This window comes from Balaenoptera acutorostrata, chromosome 20 (assembly GCF_949987535.1).
Source record: "Balaenoptera acutorostrata chromosome 20, mBalAcu1.1, whole genome shotgun sequence".
Taxonomy (NCBI): domain Eukaryota; kingdom Metazoa; phylum Chordata; class Mammalia; order Artiodactyla; family Balaenopteridae; genus Balaenoptera; species Balaenoptera acutorostrata.
In genome coordinates, this window is record NC_080083.1 from 13,198,153 (window position 1) to 13,217,731 (window position 19,579).

A 19,579-nucleotide genomic window follows, 5' to 3' on the forward strand; every position below is an offset into this window, starting at 1 on the left:
ATCTGCTGCAGGTCGCGCGAGAATGGCTCGTCCAATCACGAGGCTGAATGGAGGCCCAAGATGGCGGCGCACTGGGAGCGTAATATTTGCGTTTCTAGGATCTTCAAGCTGCTGGTGGCTTAAGACTCTGGGGTTGTAGAGGCCCACACTAGACTAGTCGTCTGGAAGGAACTTAGACCTCAGAGGTGAGTCACTTAATATCTTTCACGCGGGTTGCGAGTTCACTTAACCTGTGTATCACCTAGGTTCCACATTCTCCTGTTCTGGGCCTGTGAGGTGCTGGCTTCGGGGTCTAGGGAGAGAGACCAGATGGTGTGTGTGTACATGTGCGTGCGCGTGCGGGGGTATATGTGTGTTGGGGTGGGTAGGAGGAATTGGCAAATAGAGTGGCGACTAGTACTGAAGTAGGAAAGACCGGCGGGGCGGAGGAGGTTTAGAGAGATACAAAACTGAGGCGGGAAGATAGTCTGAGTGGGTAATATGAGGACGTGGAAGGCGTGGAAGAGATGGAGAACTAGCAGTGGTCGAACTAGTGGAAAAAGCCGGATTTATGAGGGAAGGAGACGAGAGAAAACGGAGATTAGGATTGAAGTGGTAGGGATCTGTGCAGAAGGAATTCAAAGTTCTGAAAGCGGAATTTAGATTATTTGACAGACTTACGTATTAAGAAACATGGTAGTTGAAGAGGATTATTAAGGGTCAGGAGAAACCAAGGAAACAGAAGCGTGGATATGGGAAAGATCAAAGAAAGTCGAAGCGGAAGCTTAAGTGAAGATCTACTACTTTGGCTTTCTGGACTGACTCGGGTAACCGGAAGAAAAAGGTCCAGCCCTAGGCCTGAGCCTTTTAGAGACTTAAGAGGAGGACTGCTTATCAAGAATGAGGGTGCTGTGTTTCAATGTCCTGGACAGTGTAAAGAGTTCCATCGTGCTTTCAATCAAAAAACACTTATTGCGTGCCTGCTCTCCAGGCCCTACTTTAGGCTCTGGGATATCGCAGTGAATAATAAGATAGACAAAATATTTTCCCTCATGAAGCTTACTGGCAGGGCAGATTTTAAAAAAATAAGTAAAATATATGGAATGTCAGATGGGTAAGTTTTATGTAGAAGACTGAAGCTACTAAGAGAGACAAGGAGTGTGTTCACTCACTGCTTATTTAAATGGAGGTACTCAGGAAAGGCATCAATGAGGAAGTGACATTTGATCAAAGACCTGAATAAGGTGTGAGGGTACCTTGTATGTATGTATTTCTGAGGGAATAACAGCTTATGCAGACCAAACAGCAAGTACAAAAGCCGTGAGATAGGAGTGTGCCAGACTTGCTAGAGAAACAGCAAGGAGGCCAATGTGGTTAGAGCAGAATGAGCCAGGAAGAGAAAAGTAGGTTAGGTTAGAGAGAAGTGAGGAGTGACAATGCTGATGCCAGGTAAGAGCTGACACTCAGTTAAACTCTGAGGAATGGGATAGATTTAGCTAAGAACCCATCTCCTGTATTGGGAGCTTGGTTAGCAGAGAAGTGGCTTTATTGACTCATTGTGCATCTGTTCTGACCAGAAGGGTTGACTAATGAAGGAAATGAATCTATCATATTTGTAATTTAATTTGTCCATGTGTGTTCAGAGTGTTACGTGTGTGCACTGACATCAGGGTACACGCATGACACTCTGAACAGGGAGGAGAAAGTGGCAACAAATGAGTTTGGAGGGGTAGATTATGTGTGCCTTGTTAATTATTTTGGACTTTATCAGCCTAAAAGCTTTAGGAAGGCACTGAAGGGATTTACCAAGGAATGTTCAGTTTTGTATTGGGGCGGGAGGAGGGGGATGTTGTTGCTGGGGTGAAGTGGATTGCTGGGGCAGGAGTGGTTAGAGAGGGCTTCCCTAGTGGCGCAGTGGTTAAGAATCCGCCTGCCAATGCAGGGGACACGGGTTCGAGCCCTGGTCCGGGAAGATCCCACATGCCGTGGAGCAACTAAGCCCATGCGCCACAGCTATCGACCCTGTGCTCTAGAGCCTGTGAGCCACAACTACTGAAGCCCGTGTGCCTAGAGCCCGAGCTCTGCAACAAGAGAAGCCACCGCAATGAGAAGCCTGTGCACCGCAGCGAAGAGTGGCCTCCGCTCACCGCAACTAGAGAAACCCCGCGTGCAGCAACAAAGACCCAACGCAGCCAAAAAAAAGAGTGGTTAGAGAGACATCAGTTAGAGGCTATTGTAGTCATCCAAGAAAAAGATGATTATGGTCTGTGGCCTAAAGATATGGAGTTGTGAAGGGCAGAAAATGCATAGGGTCAAAAAATAATTAGGAGATGGAGAATAATCAGGACATGGTGTGTTTGGAATGAGGGAGGCAGGGTGGAAAACGTGCTAAAGATTTCTCGCTTTTGTGCCACAAGGAAGATAGTGGTATCATTCAGCAAAATAGGGAAGATTAGAAGAGGACCAGTTTAGGGTGGGTAGAAATGATTTAATTTTGGACATGTTGTGCATGAAGTACTTTGGAGCCTTTCAAGTGAGTAGTCTCGTGGGCAGTTAGATGCATGATTTGGAACATCTCGACAATTCTTTTTTTTTTTTTTTTAGCAATATATTTCTTTTATTTATTTATTTATTTATTTTTGGCTGTGCTGGGTCTTCGGTTCGTGCGAGGGCTTTCTCTAGTTGCGGCAAGTGGGGGCCACTCTTCATCGCGGTGCGGGGACCGCTCTTCATCGCGGTGCGCGGGCCTTTCACCATCGCGGCCCCTCCCGCTGCGGGGCACAGGCTCCAGACGCGCAGGCTCAGCAGCTGTGGCTCACGGGCCCAGCCGCTCCGTGGCATGTGGGATCTTCCCAGACCAGGGCTCGAACCCGTGTCTCCTGCATTAGCAGGCAGATTCTCAACCACTGCGCCACCAGGGAAGCCCGACAATTCTTTTTTGAACATGGTTATTAAACTTCCAGTGTGGAAAGCTGTCAAAAACCTTCTGAGTATTAACAGATTTATTACCATGTAAAGCTACATCTCTATCAAAGCCTGCAAAGGAACGGTACTTACTGCTAAGAGACTTTACAACAGCGGATATGACTGAACTGGGGAGATTAGGGAAGGAAAGACCTTCCTGAAGAAGAAATGCTTGAACTGTGGTAGTAAGGATGAGTAGGAATTCATCAGGTGAAGAGGGGGAGGAAAGAACATTATAGACAAAAGGAGTAACCTGGGTAAAGACCCTATTGCCAGAGTGGAGGGAAAGAAAGAAGAGCAATGGGTGAGACTTAAGCTGATGGTGAAAAAATAAGTAAGGCCACACCATGCTGGGTCTTATATGTATGCCGAAGTAATGAAGTGTGGGCTCATGGAGGCCAAATAAGAGGCTGTATGGGCTTCCCTGGTGGCGCAGTGGTTAAGAATCCACCTGCCAATGCAGGACCACTGTAAAAACTAACCTCTGACTATAATATTCTTGGCTGTAGATTATGTTGCCTTCTGCCACTTTGATGCATTTAAAGGAGTAGTTTCCAATTTTCTTCCCTTGGTTTAAAAGAAAAAGATTCATCATATGTTGCATATATTTTTAAAAATTGTGGTAAAATACACATAACATAAAATTTACAGTTTTAACCATTTTTAAGTATACCATTCAGTGGCTTTAGGTATATTCACAGTGTTGTGCAACCATCACTACTGTCCATTTCTAGAAGTTTTTCATCATCCTAAACAGAAGCCATGTACCATTAAACAGTAATTCACCATTCCACCCTCCTCCCAACCCCTAACTTCTAGTTTACTCTCTGTCTGTATGAATTTGCCTATTGTTGGCACTTCATATAAGTGGAATAATATAGTATTTGTGCTTTAGTGTGTGGCTTATTTCCCTTAGCATAATGTTTTTAAGGTTCATACATGTTGTAGCATATGTCAGAATTTCATCCCTTTTTAGGGCTGAATAATATTCCATTGTATGTATATCCCACATTTTGTTTATTTATCTGCTTGTGGACACTTGGGGTTGCTTCCACCTTTTGACTATTGTGAATAATGCTGCTGTGAACATTGTAAGTATCTGTTCGAATCTCTGCTTTCAGTTCTTTTGGATCTATACCTAGGAGTGGAATTGCTGGGTCATATGGTAATGTTTAACTTTTTAAAGAACCACCAAACTTTTCCACAGCAGTCATACCATCTTCGTTCCCACCTGCAATGCCTGAGGGCTCCAGTTTCTTTACATACTCGCCAATACTTGTTATTTTCTTTCTTTCTTTTTTTTTTTTTTTAAATAATTGCCATCCTAATGGGTATGAAGTGATATCTTATTGTGGTTTTGACTTGCATTTCCGTAATGACTAATGATGTTGAGCATCTTTTCATGTGCTTATTTGTTGTTGCACATTTTCAAAATATAACTTCTTTTTTCTCACTTGGTTGGCAAAGATGTATTGGCTGTAACTGTTGACTTGGCAACCACAGCTTTTCCTGTTGACTTTTTTTAACTAAATGTGCGATTCCCCCCCCCCCCACCCTTTTTTTCTTTTTAAAGATGGCTCTGAGTAAATCAATGCATGCAAGAAATAGATACAAGGACAAACCTCCTGACTTTGCATATCTGGCTTCCAAATATCCAGATTTTCAGCAGCATGTTCAGATAAATCTGAATGGAAGAGTGAGGTAGGTAACAGATGAAGAATTCTTGATACAGTATTATTCTAGTGTAATTTGAATGGACACAGCATAGTGGAAAGCGTACTGGACTGATAGTAGACCTGAATACTAATTCTAGACATTTCCTTAAACTTCTCCTCTGACCTTGGACAAATCACTTAACTTCTCTTGGTTTTAGCGTTTTAACCTATAAAATCAGAAGATTGGACCAAATGCTTTTAAGTCTCCTTCTGGCTAAAAAAAACAAAAAACAAAAAAAAATTTCTTGATGTCCAAATTATTGCTTACCTAACAGAGATCCCAGAGTGCCTGCAGAAACCTTAGGATTGTACTCTAAAACTTGGTGACTGGTGAGGGTCTAAAGTCCTTATTTTAAGTGTGTGTTTATTTTGATGTGAGGTAGGAAAATAATAACCAGGATATAAAAACTGATTTCACTTCATTATTACTTAGAATGTCACTAAATTTGAGTTTACAAGTTAATTATTAAAAATTAAGAAAATAATAGTATGACGCTTCAGGAAATGGCAAGGATTATGATAGTGGTATGGTAATAACGGATGTTTGTGTTATACCCTTGAGAAGGGGATCTTTGACTGCCATCCTAAACTCTATGTGAGTTACAGAGGGGATGGGAAATTTCAAGCCTGCCTGGGGAAAATGTGGTGATTCACCTGTGGGGAGGAGGAAGAGCAGGATTTGTGGAGCAGTGGGAAGGTCGGGAATAATAGGGTCAGAGGGCTTGAGGCATTTTGTTGACCTCATCCTTCCTCCTGGCAGACTTCTTGTAGAACTGGAGGCCCTAGGCCAGGACTTAACCTGGGGGCCAAGGTACCCTAGAAATCCTAAAACTTAAAATATATATATATAATGCATATTTATTTACATTCATTTTTCTGGGAGATAATCCTTGGTTTTCACCAGATTCTCAGAGAGATTTGTGACCCCCACCAATACACAAAGGTTAAGTCAAATGCCCTAGAACTGTGACTTCCAAGCTGTATTGTCTATTCCACTCAGTAAAACGTTGAGCACAGCTCCATATATGAATGCTTGTATTACTTACCATGTTACTATACTAAACACATTAGAAAACATACTTCAAACTGGAAATTAAAAATATATTTAAATAAGAGTTCTAATATTTTCTTTGCATACTCTAAAGATTCATCTTTGGCACGTTACTTTGGAGATCACCCCAGAGATACTGAATTGGTGTTTCACTTTGTTTAGATCATCTCTACCATTTTTCTTAAACCTTTGTTTCATAGTTATGTATGTGGATGTTATTTATCCTGGTAGCTTTAGAGCAGATACAGTTTTGTTATTCTTTGTTTCCTCTCTACACTTATTTTTGTACTTAATTATTTAACAAATATCTGTTGATTAACCATTTTGCTCTAAGTTCCGGGAGAGCCATAATAAACAAGAAAGACTTAGTCACTGCCATATTTGGAGTAAACACACTAGTGGAGGAAGTGGACAAATAAACAAGCAGTTAGCCTTTCAGTGTGGCAGAACCTGTGGAGTATACAGTGGAATCGCACAGAAGGAAGACCTGACCCCAGCTTTGGGATTTAGAGAATGATTTGAAACAGATACGGTGTCTTAGTTGTGTTCTGAAGAATGAGTCTGAGTTAGCCAGGTAGAAAGAAGAGTGTTACAGGCAGAGGGAGTAGCGTGTGCAAAGAGCACGGAGTAGTGGGGGACTGGAAAAGTTGAGCGTGCCTCGGGTGTGGTGGACAAATGACAGAAGGTGAGGCTGGGAGGATGATGCTTGCAGTACTTGATAAGGGCCAGTGAGGAGTTTGGAATTTATCTTAGGGACATGTGCAGAGAGTTCTTGTGTCTTCAGAATTACTCATCCCCAGCCTTATGCACTAAAGTTTTAAAGCAGGGAAATAACATTCAGAATTGTGTTTAGACAGGTGACAGGTGTATTCTAGGAGCATTGTAGAAGATGGATTGCAGGGAGAATTAAGACTGAAAGTATAGGCAAGTAAGTAGGAAATGGTTTTAGTAATCTACATTAGACATATTGGTGGCCTAACTAGGTAGAGGGAGGAGGGATAGAGATCACTGGATGAATTTGAGAGAAATTCATGAATATAATTAGCAGGACACAGTAGAAATTAAGTATGAACCAAGTATGGTGCTTGGTATTCCAACTTAGCAAGAGATTAGGTGGTAGTGCCATTTACTGCAGCAAGGAACAAGGGGGAATGAGCTGGTTGGGGGGGAGATGATATATTTTCAGTTTGGGGCATACTGAATCTGAGAAGTCTATGTGCAATTGAAAATGGAAGTCAGAAGAGAAGGACACAGCGGTGGTGTGGGAGTGGTATTAGTGAAGGCCTTGAGTCTTTGAACTGAATACTGAAGGATGAATAGAAGGGGGAAAAGAGTTCCAAGTATAGAGAACAGAATTTTTTGAAAGGCCTGGTAAGTTTGCAGAACTGCATGTAGATGGGGATGAAGTGGATATAGAATAACAGCTTAGGGAATACTAGGAGATGAGACTGAAAGGAAAACAAAGAACAGGTCACAAAGAGCCTTTCATAGCTCTTAGCTCATGCAAAGTAGAATGGACTTGATTGCTCAGACTTTGAGGAACCAGAGGAAGATTTTTAGGATGGTTAGGATTTTTAAGATGGCCTAAGATTTATATTTTTTAAGAAAAATCGCTCAGAGCAGACCAAACAGGTCTGTTATCACAACATATCTGAATGGCTTAAGGGTGTCTGACAAGTAATAGACATTCAATAAATATTTGTCGAATGCATGAGAATAATTCTTCTATAAAATCTAACTGTATGCCATTTACAGATGGCATACCTAAAACAAAATTGCAGATAAATAAAAAATAAAGGGATGGGCAAAAATATACTAAACAAATGAGAGTTCCCTCCAAATTAAAAAAAAGTAAGATAGAAGGCAAAAAAAGCCTCAAATTAGAAAAAGAAGACTAGTTTGTATTGATAAAAGAAATAACGTTAAATGAAGACTTAAAAAAAGACTTTTAGCATGTTGAAAAATGTAACATACGAAATATCTTTTAAAAAGTGATATAATTCAGAGACATTTTTTCTTTGTCTCTCCAACCAAGTAGAGAAAAATAAACAGAACAATGGCCTTAGGGACTTTCAGAGGATCAGTGAATGCTTCAAAGACAATTAGGTAAATATACTCTTTGTGTATGTTCTTTTTCTTGGGGAGATAGGGTTTAAAGCTTTAACCTATAATTTGAACTTCAGTTTTAAAAGAGTAGTTGACCCAAAAAAGGTTAAGTACTGCTGATAAAGAGCCTAAATAATATAATCAGTGAGTTTGATTTAGTGATATATTTTGAACTTTTAATCTATAAATATGAATGCACATTCTTTTTTTTTAAATTGATACTGCATTCCTTTATTTTATTATTTTCTTTATTTTCTGGCTGCTACGCAGCATGTGGGATCTTAGTTTCGCAACCAGGGATCAAATCTGCGCCCCCTGCATTTGAAGCGCAGAGTCTTAACCACTGGACCTCCAGGGAAGTCCCACACATTCTTTTAAATAGCTTGCACAGGCTTATAACACTAAGAAGTGACTGAGTTGAAACTCTCTCTGGCTCAGTCTATTGCTTCCCTTATTTATTTAGAGTTAATAAGATTAGAAGGAAAAAGAATTACAATTTTACAGATAGCTTGATTATTGTCTACCTGAAAAAACATTTGAGAATCACCTAAAAATATTCAAATGATTGCTGAATAAAACATACATATAAATATTTTTAAATGTATATAAATAAATAGAAAATTGATAGGTTTCCAGATACTAGTTGGAAAATATAGTTGCAATAAAAGATCCCATCCACAATAACAAAGAGGAATAGGCAGAAACTTGGCAAAGAAATATGTTAAGATCTATGTGGATAAAGCAACAGAATTACCCTCAGGGGTCTAGGGGAGACAATGAATCTAGGGACACCGTGTGTTTCTGGATGGGGAGGCTCAGTATAGTTAATATGTTGATTCTTCCCCAAATCAAAATCCTTCTAAGGTTTTTGGGAGAGAAAGTGACATAATGTTTCTTCTGTTCAAAGAAAAGATACTCAAAACAAATGTTATAAGTGGGTGATGGCAAGGTGAAGGGGTGTAAACTTTCCCAGATGGGTATTTAAATATATTGTGAAGTTTGAGTAATTAAAACATTAGCCCAGGGCTTCCCTGGTGGCGCAGTGGTTGAGAATCTGCCTGCTAATGCAGGGGACACGGGTTCGAGCCCTGGTCTGGGAAGATCCCACATGCCGCGGAGCGGCTGGGCCCGTGAGCCACAGCTGCTGAGCCTGCGCGTCTGGAGCCTGTGCCCCGCAACGGGAGGGGCCGCGATAGTGAAAGGCCCGCGCACCGCGATGAAGAGCGGTCCCCGCACCGCAATGAAGAGTGGCCCCCGCTTGCCGCAACTGGAGAAAGCCCTCGCACGAACCGAAGACCCAACACAGCCAAAAATAAATAAATAAATAAATAAAGTAGGGGGAAAAAAAAATTATAAAAAAAAAAAAAAACATTAGCCCAGTAGTGCCACAAGAATGGGCCATCAGTTGTCTGGCACAAAGTGGCATTCAAGTCTCAACAGCATGTGCACATTAAATAGGGTGATTCCAGCCTGCATTCTACTCAGTAGTATACCTCCCAGAGGGAGTGTAGAGTGGACAGGGTGAATCTTCCTTTCTTGATCAGTCTTGACTCCTGTGTGTTTCTCATAATGTGAATATCTTACAGTGCTATGAATGATTAAAGAGCTTTTGCAATGTTCTCTTGGATTTTCACTTTATATGCTTACTTTGGAAGCTGACTCCTAAGTAAGATACCACCCCACCGTGTAGAGACTGTAACATAGAATAAGGACATTTCAGGTTGTTAAGGGTGGAGGCAGACAGCAATGGATTTTTAATAGATGCGTTGGAACAGCTGTGGGGAAAGTGCATTAGATTCCCTTTCCTATATATTATGCAAAATAAATTCCTGATGGTTTGATGATTTCAGTATATTTATTCTATTGAAGTACTAGAAAAAAATATATAGGTGGACTGTTTAACTTTCGGTGTAGGGATGGTCTTTCTGAGTAAACTCCAAGGGTAGAATTCATAAAGGAAATTTTATGGATTCAACTACATAAGAAGTAAAAACTTTTACATATCAGGAAATAGTAAAAGGTGACAACACAGTATAAATATTTAGCTCCCTTAATATAAAGAACTCTTAGAAGACAAGAAAAAGGAAGAAAACCTTAATATATAGGTTAAAGATAAAAACAGGCAATTTACAAAAGAAGAAAGACAAATGGACCAAATTAGCAAAGAAAAAATATACAGTATCCATCAGTGGCAAAAATGTAGTCAAATAGGCATAGTGATAAAATGCTGGTAGGGTTGCAGCTTTGAAAGTTCTAAAAGCATACTTAAATGAAATAATGTATGTTTGAGGATGTTTATCCCAAGGCTGTTTATAACAAGGAAAATTGGAAATAATTTAAATTTCCAAAATTGTGGGTTCTTACAGTGCAGTTCCATAGGGTGGAATACCACGTAGCCTATGGAATGGGTGTTGCAGATTATAAAACATCATCATTTTGTTTCAGACTGAAGCCAAAGTATCTGTGCTGATATGCTGTACATAGAAAAGGACTAAAAGTTATGAACTTGATGTTCAAAGTGGTGGTTTTGTGATAGGCAAAAGTAATTTTAAAGTTTCTTGCAAGGAAAAGCAAATTTGTCTGTGAAGGGATGGCAAGAGGATGAGGCAAGCTTGAGGAGAGCTCCTCTTCTTTAATAATGGAGCAGTATGAGCTTACCTATGGTTGGTAGTACAGCATATTTAGAAGGGATCTATGATAGAGGAAGAAGAGAAGATATGTACTTTTTTTTTAATGTAAACAGCCTGCCTGCTCCTGGACATCATCCTCCTTGCTGCTTACTTAAGTCAGAGTTGTTGATGATTATATGCATCAGTAGAATGTTCTTTATTTTTATAGTGGCTTTTTATTTAACTCAAGAAGATATATGAAAAAGAATGGCCAAAATGTAAACCCAGGTAATGATGGAAAAGGAATACCAGGAAGAACATTAGACCTGAGATGGATTGAAGTGTCATTTATTTGCTCAGCCCTTAAGTGCTCTCTTAGGGGACGCAGGGTGTGATATGGAAAGAGGGGCACTTCTGAGTGAGTCATCCAAAGGACCAGTCTTGAGAGTGCCACTTACCAGCTGTGAGGTTTTAGATAATTTTCTTAGCTTTACTGAGACTGAATTTCCTCATCTAAAAAGGAGGGATAAAAGGACATACTTTGGATGGTTGTCATAAAGGTTAGCAATGATGTGTGCAAAGTGACTGACACATTGTAGACACTTAGTAAAGGATAGATTTTGTTGTTAAGCCTGGTACACTTGATAAGGTACTGAGGATTGCTGGTGTCATCTCTCTCTCTCCCTCTCTCTTTTCTCTCTCTTCCCTGCGTCCGTCACTGCTTTGTTGTAATCATATCTGACCGTTTCAATTAAATTTTAGTTTGTGCTTTTTCACAGAAACCAGGAACCTATGTTCCCCATAGGAACATCCTGCAATTTACTTGAGCCCTGTCAGTTGAGTTTGAATAGGGTATGACACTTAACTGATTTGTTTTTAAATCAAAGACCTGGCATTGAAGGGCTGTGTCATAGTTTGTGACTGTACCATTTTTAGCACCTCAGTGAAGATCTAATGAATAGAAACCAATGTTGGAGTAAGGTGGGGAGGCTTCAGCCTTTATTGTTACATAAGGTTCAGCCTCTACAGTGTTAGAATGATTGTTTCTTTAACCATGGTTACAGAATGTATCTTTCCAAACCCCATCTAATAATGGTAATACTGTATTCATCAGTAGCAGAGCAAGAGTCATCATGGGGAAATCAGACCTGAGCCTGTTGACAATAGGCTGTTTTGTTTTACGAAGCTGGATGTGTTAAACAAACAACAAAGACTGATGGTATAAATTGCTAATTTCCACGTGAGAGCTAATTTTAGTCCCTGTGCCTCTCTGTGCTCTCAGAAATGAAAATGAAAAAAGATCTTGCCTGTGTTCAGGAATTTTGAATGTCCCAGGGTGCTAAAGTGACCTAGATATTTAACTAGTGAAGTCAGATGACTTCACTTTTGTCCTACAAAAAGATTTCCAACCCTCAGATTAGTGTCTGTATTTTCTTAGAAGTAAGAAAACAAACACTCACTTTGCTAATAACAAAGTCTAAGAATCAGCTCTTCATTGATTTTTGTGTATTTTCTTCAATTAGACTAGCTTCTGCTTGATGTCTTATACTTTTTGGTGATTAGGATGTAGTTCCTTATTAATAAGTTGTATGCTCTATTCCATCAAAGTAAGCACATTTTTTAAAACAGTGAGAATTGTTTATATAAACAACTCTGTTTGAAGGCACTAAGAAAATATATTAATTATATTGCTGTTTCTCTGCTCCAGATGTTTTGTGAAGCCATGTAATCAGTGCTCAAGCTGCACTACTGTCTTTTGGGGATTGCTGTCATTGTGGGAAATATGCTGGTTTGGTCTCCAACAGAATTGGCCCCCTTTCATGGAAAACAAGTACTCTGGAACCAAGGATCTGTTTTCCTTTTTTGAAAAAGGAGGGTTTTTTTTTTTATTATTATACAAACATTTATAGAGCCCTTAATGGGAAAATTATAGAAATATATCCTTCCTACCTACATTTATAATGGGAATGTTGCATACGTAAAAGAAAAAAGGTCACGGTTCTTCCACTCCAGAGATCAAATTACTTGTGTTCCTTTCTAAGCCCTGTCCTTATGCATATATAGTAATTTTTGTGGTTGTAATTTTGCTATAGGTACAATCAAAGGACTTTTTTACCCACACTTGACATAAGCATTTTCCATATAGTTATAAAACACTTATTGTTTTTATGAAGGTGATATTATATAACATGTGTTCAGATAATACAAAAATATGAGAATTTCCACATCCAGAGGTGGTTCTGACCCTTCCAGATTGTTTTCTATGCATGTTCACATATAGGGTCTTTTTGTCTTGTTTTTATTTTTACAAGAATGTGATCATAATGCATGTATATGCTTTTACCCAAACTTGTGGGAGTTTTTTGTTGTTGTTGCTGTTAATTTATCAAGGAACCCTCTTCATACAAGACTGTCTGAATCAGCCCAGTCTTACTCCTTTTCATGACTGCAGAATATTCTCTTGTATGGATGTGGTATAGCTTATTCAGTCAACTCCCTAATGACTACCTTTAGATTGTTCCTAAATTTTCTGTAATACAAAACTTAAATATATTTAACTGTTTCCCATACTCTTGGACTTATTATTTTTTTTTTTTTTAAGTTTCACTGAATTTAGGGTAAGTCACTGGGCTTAGCTAGAAAAACTGGAGTACTCTTTTTTTTTTTTTAATGTGTATTTTATAATTCTTTATTTTATTTATTTATTTTTGGCTGTGTTGGGTCTTCGTTTCTGTGCAAGGGCTTTCTCCAGTTGCGGCAAGCGGGGGCCACTCTTCATCGCGGTGTGCGGGCCTCTCACTATCGCGGCCTGTCTTGTTGCGGAGCACAGGCTCCAGACGCACAAGCTCAGTAGTTGTGGCTCACGGGCCCAGTTGCTCCGCGGCCTGTGGGATCTTCCCAGACCAGGGCTCGAACCCGTGTCCCCTGCATTGGCAGGCAGACTCTCAACCACTGCGCCACCAGGGAAGCCCTGGAGTACTCTTAACTGTAATTGGAAAGAGCAAAGAAGTATTTGGATGACTAAGTTTTTCTTCCCTGTCATTTGCTCTTTAGCTAGCATAGCAATCCACATTTAAGAGACCAACTTGATTGATCAAGGTAGTTTCTTACTATTTTGCATGTAGGATTTTGGGTTCTTTGGCTAATATAGGGCTAACAGTAATGGTCATTTACAACTGTTCCAGGATCTTTGTTTTCATATGATACTACTATCTCATTGCTTATTTGACCATAGGTGTGATAAAGTTAAAAAAAAAAAAATTCTTAAACTCAGTTGTGGGTAGGTATGAGTTGGTGGAAAACACAAAAGACCATAGGTTTGGCTTTTGGTTCTGTTTGACAACCTATTATTATTATTATTACAGTTATTATGATACTCGAATTCAATTAAATTCTCCATCTGTACTTTGGATCCCATACCCTCCCCCATCTCAACAACCTTACATAGTCCAGTATTCCTTTATTTAAATATTTAATGTCTGTCAACTAGTTTCTTCTTTTTGACTTATTAAAAAATTGAGATATAGCTCATATATCATAAAATCACCATTTTAAAGTGTACAATTCAGTTGTTCTTAGTATGTTCACAAGGTTGTGCAAGTATCACCACTATCTAATTCCAGAACATTTTCATCACCCCAAAAGAAACCCTATACCCATTAAGCAGTCACTCCCCACTACTGTGTCTCATCAACCCCTGGAAACCACTGATCTGCTTTCTGTCTCTACAGCTTTGCATGTTTTGGATATTTCATGTAAATTGAATTATAATATGTGGCCTTTGTGACTTTCCATTGACTTTTTAAAAAAAATTTATTATTTATTTATTATTAATTTTTTTTTTTGGCTGTGTTGGGTCTTCGTTTCTGTGCGAGGGCTTTCTCTAGTTGCGGCAAGCGGGGGCCACTCTTCATCGCAATGCGTGGGCCTCTCACTATCGCGGCCTCTCTTGTTGCGGAGCACAGGCTCCAGACGCGCAGGCTCAGTAATTGTGGCTCACGGGCCTAGTTGCTCTGTGGCATGTGGGATCTTCCCAGACCAGGGCTCGAACCCGTGTCCCCTACATCGGCAGGCAGATTCTCAACCACTGCGCCACCAGGGAAGCCCTCCACTGACTTTTAAACGTGTTTAAATCTTCCATTAAAAAATTAGTAAAGAAACCTCTCCGTCAACCCTACCACTTCTGCCCCATCTCTCCCTTGCATAACTCAGCTTCTTGAAGAATTATCTGTTTTTACTGTCTCCATTTTTTCATACCATACTTAATCTTTAGCACATTCCAGGGTGGATTCTGAATTTTACCACTACGAAAGCAGCTCCTGAAAAGGTCTCCATGGTCTCACATCACTAAATCCAGTTTCAGTTTCCAGTTGACTCCTGAGAAGCACTGGCGTAACTGACTCTCTTACCCTTCATGGACACCCTCTTCCCTTGGCCTCCTTGGCACCACATCACACTCTCCTGGTTTTCCTTCTTCCACCCTGTCTCCTGGTGTAGCTTCCTCTGTAACGATTGTATGTACAACCATTAAAGGATTCTTTGAGGCTTAGTGTTAAGTTGTCTTTTCTTCTCACTTTGTGTTTTCTCCTTAGGCACTCTCATCTGTGCCAGGCCCTCATTTGTTTGTTTGCAAATCACTTATACATTTTTTCCAGATTTCCAAATCTGTTTTTCCAGATTTTCTGGGCTCTATACCTAGAGATCATACTTACTCAATATCTCTACTTGGATGTCTCAAATACAGCTCAAATTTATGATATTTCTCCTCAAAAATGGTTCTCTGCCTGAGTTCCCAGTTTCAGTGAATGGCACTGTCTATCCTGTTGAACAAGCCAGAACCCTAGGAGATGTCTGTAAACACATCCTCCCTCACCTCACATATCAGTCCATCAACAGATCTTGTCAATTTTCCTTCCTAAATGTCTCTAAATTCCTTTCACTTTTCCCTGTCTTTGCCACTGCCACCTTTGTCCAGCCTCTTAACTCAGATGACAGCAGTAGCTTTCTCACTGGTGTCTCTGCTTCCACTTGGTCCATCCTTATTCCATACCAAACATAAATCCTTAACATAGATTATAATTATCCTGGTGTGATACTTTCACTTTCAGAAGTGTCCCGAATTAATTGATAAAATTGTATGGTTACCCTAATTATAAGGTCCTATATAATCTGGCCTCTATCTTCCTCTCCAGCCTCATTTTAAACCATGCATGCTTACCTTGCTGTCTGCATTTTAGACACAGTGGCTGTGTCTCAGTATGCCCCATGAAGTCTCCTGCCTCAGGGTCTTTGTACTTGCTCTTCTCTTTACCTAGGACCCTAGAATACCGTGTTCCCTTCCCCCTGTTCTTTGTTAATTTTTATTTTACTTTCAGTCCTCAGGGAAGCCTTCTCTGACCTTCCTAAGGCAGTTCCACTTATTATGTAGGTTTCCTAGCACCTCGTATCTATCTTTTATAGCATTCATCACAGTGACAATTTTACATATATTCGAATGATTCTTAAATTAATACCTATCTTCTACCAGACTGTCAGCTTCATGAAGGGAGAGATTATGTCTGTATTTGCTTTTACTACAGTATCTCCAGCATTTTGCACAATGCCTAGCATGTAGCTGACATGTAATACCTGTTGAATGAGTAAAGGAATGAACGCCAGCAATCACAACCTGTTAAAAATTCTAGTCCATCTAACTCAGTTTTAAAGAAGTATAAAAGTGTTTCACTCTCTTTGAGCAAAGTAGTGCTCAAAGAGAGTAAAACACTTTTATACTTCTTTAAAAGTGTGGAGTAGCCAAGTACCCCAACTTTCTTTATAATTCTGTTATTTACAATAGAGGTTGCCACCTGTCGGCCTGTGAATTGTATAAGGCTTGCAGTTATTTATTGTCCACATATACTTTAAGAATCATAGAAATTTCATATAAAAATATGGGTTGCTGGTTTCATTTGAAAATTTTAGAGATCTAGCAGAACTGGGCCAGCAAACCCACTTGACATTAATTACCTAGAACTGAGTAGTGACCATCCCCTTTGAAATGGTCATTTGTGTCATCTGGCATAGTGCTACCAGAAGTGTGGCCATTGTTCTGCCCGCTCGGCCACAAACCGTTTGTTACTGTCCACAGAGGCGAGGACCTTGTGCTGCACGTTTAGTTCAGCAGACACGTCTTTGGTTATGACTCTCAGTGTGTTGATTTACGTTCTGGCACAAGTTCTGTATCTTGTCAGGGACTGGCATTTTGAGTAGTACGTTGTAAATATTTGAGTTTGCAATTCCTGAATTTCACAATTTTATTCAAAATATCAGTGCAAAATAGCATTCAGGAATTTTAGGTTAACAATTCTGTAAATAGGTACTGCTCTTAGATGATACTGCTCATCGTTTATTTTATAAGGTTTCTAGGTTATTAAGTTTCTTTGATAGAAAAATTCTGAAATTTCACATTTCAGGTTTTAAGGCTTTGAACATAGACATCAGAATTGATTATATTCCTTTTGTGTGTCTAGCAATGAAGCTTAGTAATAGATTGGGCTACCACTATAGAATAAAGAATGTGAACTTGTTTGAATGCTTTAGCGTGGTACTCAGATGTGAACTTCTTTCCATGTGTAAAAATTGACTATCATTGCTGTGTCATTGAAGGAAGTGGAGTTGGCCCATCTTTTCTGAGCACTTGACGGATTTCAAAGGAGTAAAATACAATATTCTTGTTAGAATTAAAAATAACGTTTTTATAGATTTAATATCTTTTTATTGCTACATAATTTATCTTGTTGAACCTGAATTTGTACTGCTTTTTATTAAGGAATACAAAGGCAGTGCTAGCCTCTTTTTTCTTTTAATGTGAAAATTGATTGAGGCAATTGCTGTGCTATTGAGTGAAGCAGAACTGTGTTCATTGTTGCTTGCCTATGGATTAACTCTCTTTTATCAGCCCCCACAAATGACAAAATTAATATATATCTACCTCTGATGACTAGGAATAGACTTAATATCCCTTTAAACAGGCTTAATGTATTTTAATCAGACTTTTTATTGCTAGCATGTATTTATGCAATAAACTTCCATTTCCACTGTTTCATAGAAACTTGTCTTTAAAAGATCACAAATCCCCACCTAAATGTAACGTCAGTCACTTTTGAAGTTATTATCCTCCTGACTTTGTTCCAGCATTTTGTATTTTTGACAGTTGCTGTGCAGTTGCTTCTTCATCTCATTTAATGCTTTTCCTGCCTCTCAAAATAGTTATATTGACACGAGGTTCTTAAAAAGTTAAACGTGGGGCTTCCCTGGTGGCGCAGTGTTTGAGAATCTGCCTGCCAGTGCAGAGGACACGGGTTCGAGCCCTGGTCTGGGAGGATCCCACATGCCGCAGAGCAACTGGGCCCGTGAGCCACAATTGCTGAGCCTGCGCGTCTGGAGCCTGTGCTCCGCAACAAGAGAGGCCGCGATAGTGAGAGGCCCGCGCACCGCGATGAAGAGTGGCCCCCACTTGCCGCAACTAGAGAAAGCCCTCGCACAGAAACGAAGACCCAACGCAGCCATAAATAAATAAATAAATAAATAAATTAAATTAAATTAAAAAAAAAAACAAGGTGCTATAGAAGCACTTTAAAAAAAAAAAAAGTTAAACGTAAGTATATCATATGATATATTCGTACATATCTACTCAAGAGAAATGATAACACATCCTCGTGAAGACTTATATGTGAATATTTACAGCAGCATTGTTCATGATAGCCAAAAAGTAGAAACAATCCAAATAGCCATCAAGTGGTGAATGGATAAACAAACCACAAATGTGATTATTAATCCCGTGCATAAACCATGATGTGGTTATCCATACAATGGAGTATAATTTTTTGTCTGTAAAAAGAAATGAAGTACTGACACATGCTACACCATGGATGAACCTCACAAATATTATGCTAAGTGAAAGAATCCAGATGCAGAGATCACATACTATATGATTCATTTGTATGAAATGTTCACAAAAGGCAAATCTATGGAGACAGAAAGTACATTAGTGGTTGCCTAGAGCTGAGGGTGGAAATGAGGAGTGACTTGCAGATGGGCACGAGTTTTCTTTTTGGGGGTGATGGAAGTGTTCTAAAATTGGATTGTGGTGATGGTTGCACAACTCTGGGAATATACGAAAAACTGTTGTGTACTTACAGGTGAATTTATAGTATGTAAATTATTCCTCAGGGAACCTGCTAAATATAGTCACATTTAAAAATTTGGTGCTTGTAGTATTTGTTATATTTAAGTATGTTAACCTGTTTTCATTATTAAACATTTTATACTGCTTCCTTTCCACTTTTAAGTATGATTTTCAAAGAATGCTACCATCAAATCATGTTATTTGATAATAGTAAAAATAGCCAGCATTTGTAAAACGGTTACTGTGTCGTAGGCATTATGCTAGTACTTTTCACAGATTATCTCACAGCAACTCTACATATGGGTATTATTATCCCCATTTTACAGCTGAGGAAACGGTCTCATAGAGGCTAAATAACTTGTCCAAAGTCACGTAACTAAGTAAGGAGACAATTAGGCAGGAATTGGAACAGAGGTACTCTTGTCCTCTGTGCTTCATGTATGAAGATGCAGTATTTTTGGTGGAAATTTATGCTGTCTTTCACATACTGTGACTGTTAAACACCCATATGTGTATGCCACTGCACTGAATGTGCTACGTAACTATTTATATGTGTGATCTCCTAGGAAACAGGTGGGTGTTTGGTCCTGCCTGGTTGCATTAAAGCTTGTAGGACACAGGAGTCTTACTAATCAGTTTTACTTCTTTTTCTCCACCCCTCAGTCTTAATTTTAAAGACCCTGAAGCAGTCAGAGCTCTGACTTGTACTCTCCTAAGGGAGGATTTTGGACTTTCTATTGATATTCCACTGGAGAGACTAATTCCCACAGTTCCCTTGAGACTCAACTATATTCATTGGGTAGAAGATCTGATTGGTCATCAGGACTCTGACAAAAGTACTCTCCGAAGAGGAATTGACATAGGTACATGGTTTTCAATTATTTTTTGGCTAAATGTAAGTTTTATAAATTTTGCGAGGTCTTTGCAAATTCTTTGAAAACTTCTGGGTATTTGTTGTGTGAAAGAAGCTGGCTACAGATATCGCTGT

At 39.4% G+C, this 19,579-nt stretch overlaps 1 protein-coding gene across 5 annotated transcripts in view; it reads left to right on the plus strand.

The window, feature by feature from the left end:
* Positions 1-48: 48 nt before the first annotated feature.
* METTL16 (methyltransferase 16, RNA N6-adenosine) overlaps positions 49-19,579 on the plus strand; it is a 68,313-nt gene continuing 48,782 nt past the window's right edge. For 3 of the 5 annotated variants that reach the window (XM_007177462.2, XM_007177463.2, XM_028165270.2), the window contains exons 1-3: positions 49-185; positions 4,517-4,644; positions 19,255-19,454. In XM_007177462.2, the coding sequence (XP_007177524.1) occupies positions 4,517-4,644; positions 19,255-19,454 (328 nt within the window). In that variant the 5' untranslated portion in view covers positions 49-185. The remainder of the gene's footprint in view (positions 186-4,516; positions 4,645-19,254; positions 19,455-19,579) is intronic. The other 2 variants (XM_057536156.1, XM_057536157.1) reach the window with 2 other exon arrangements.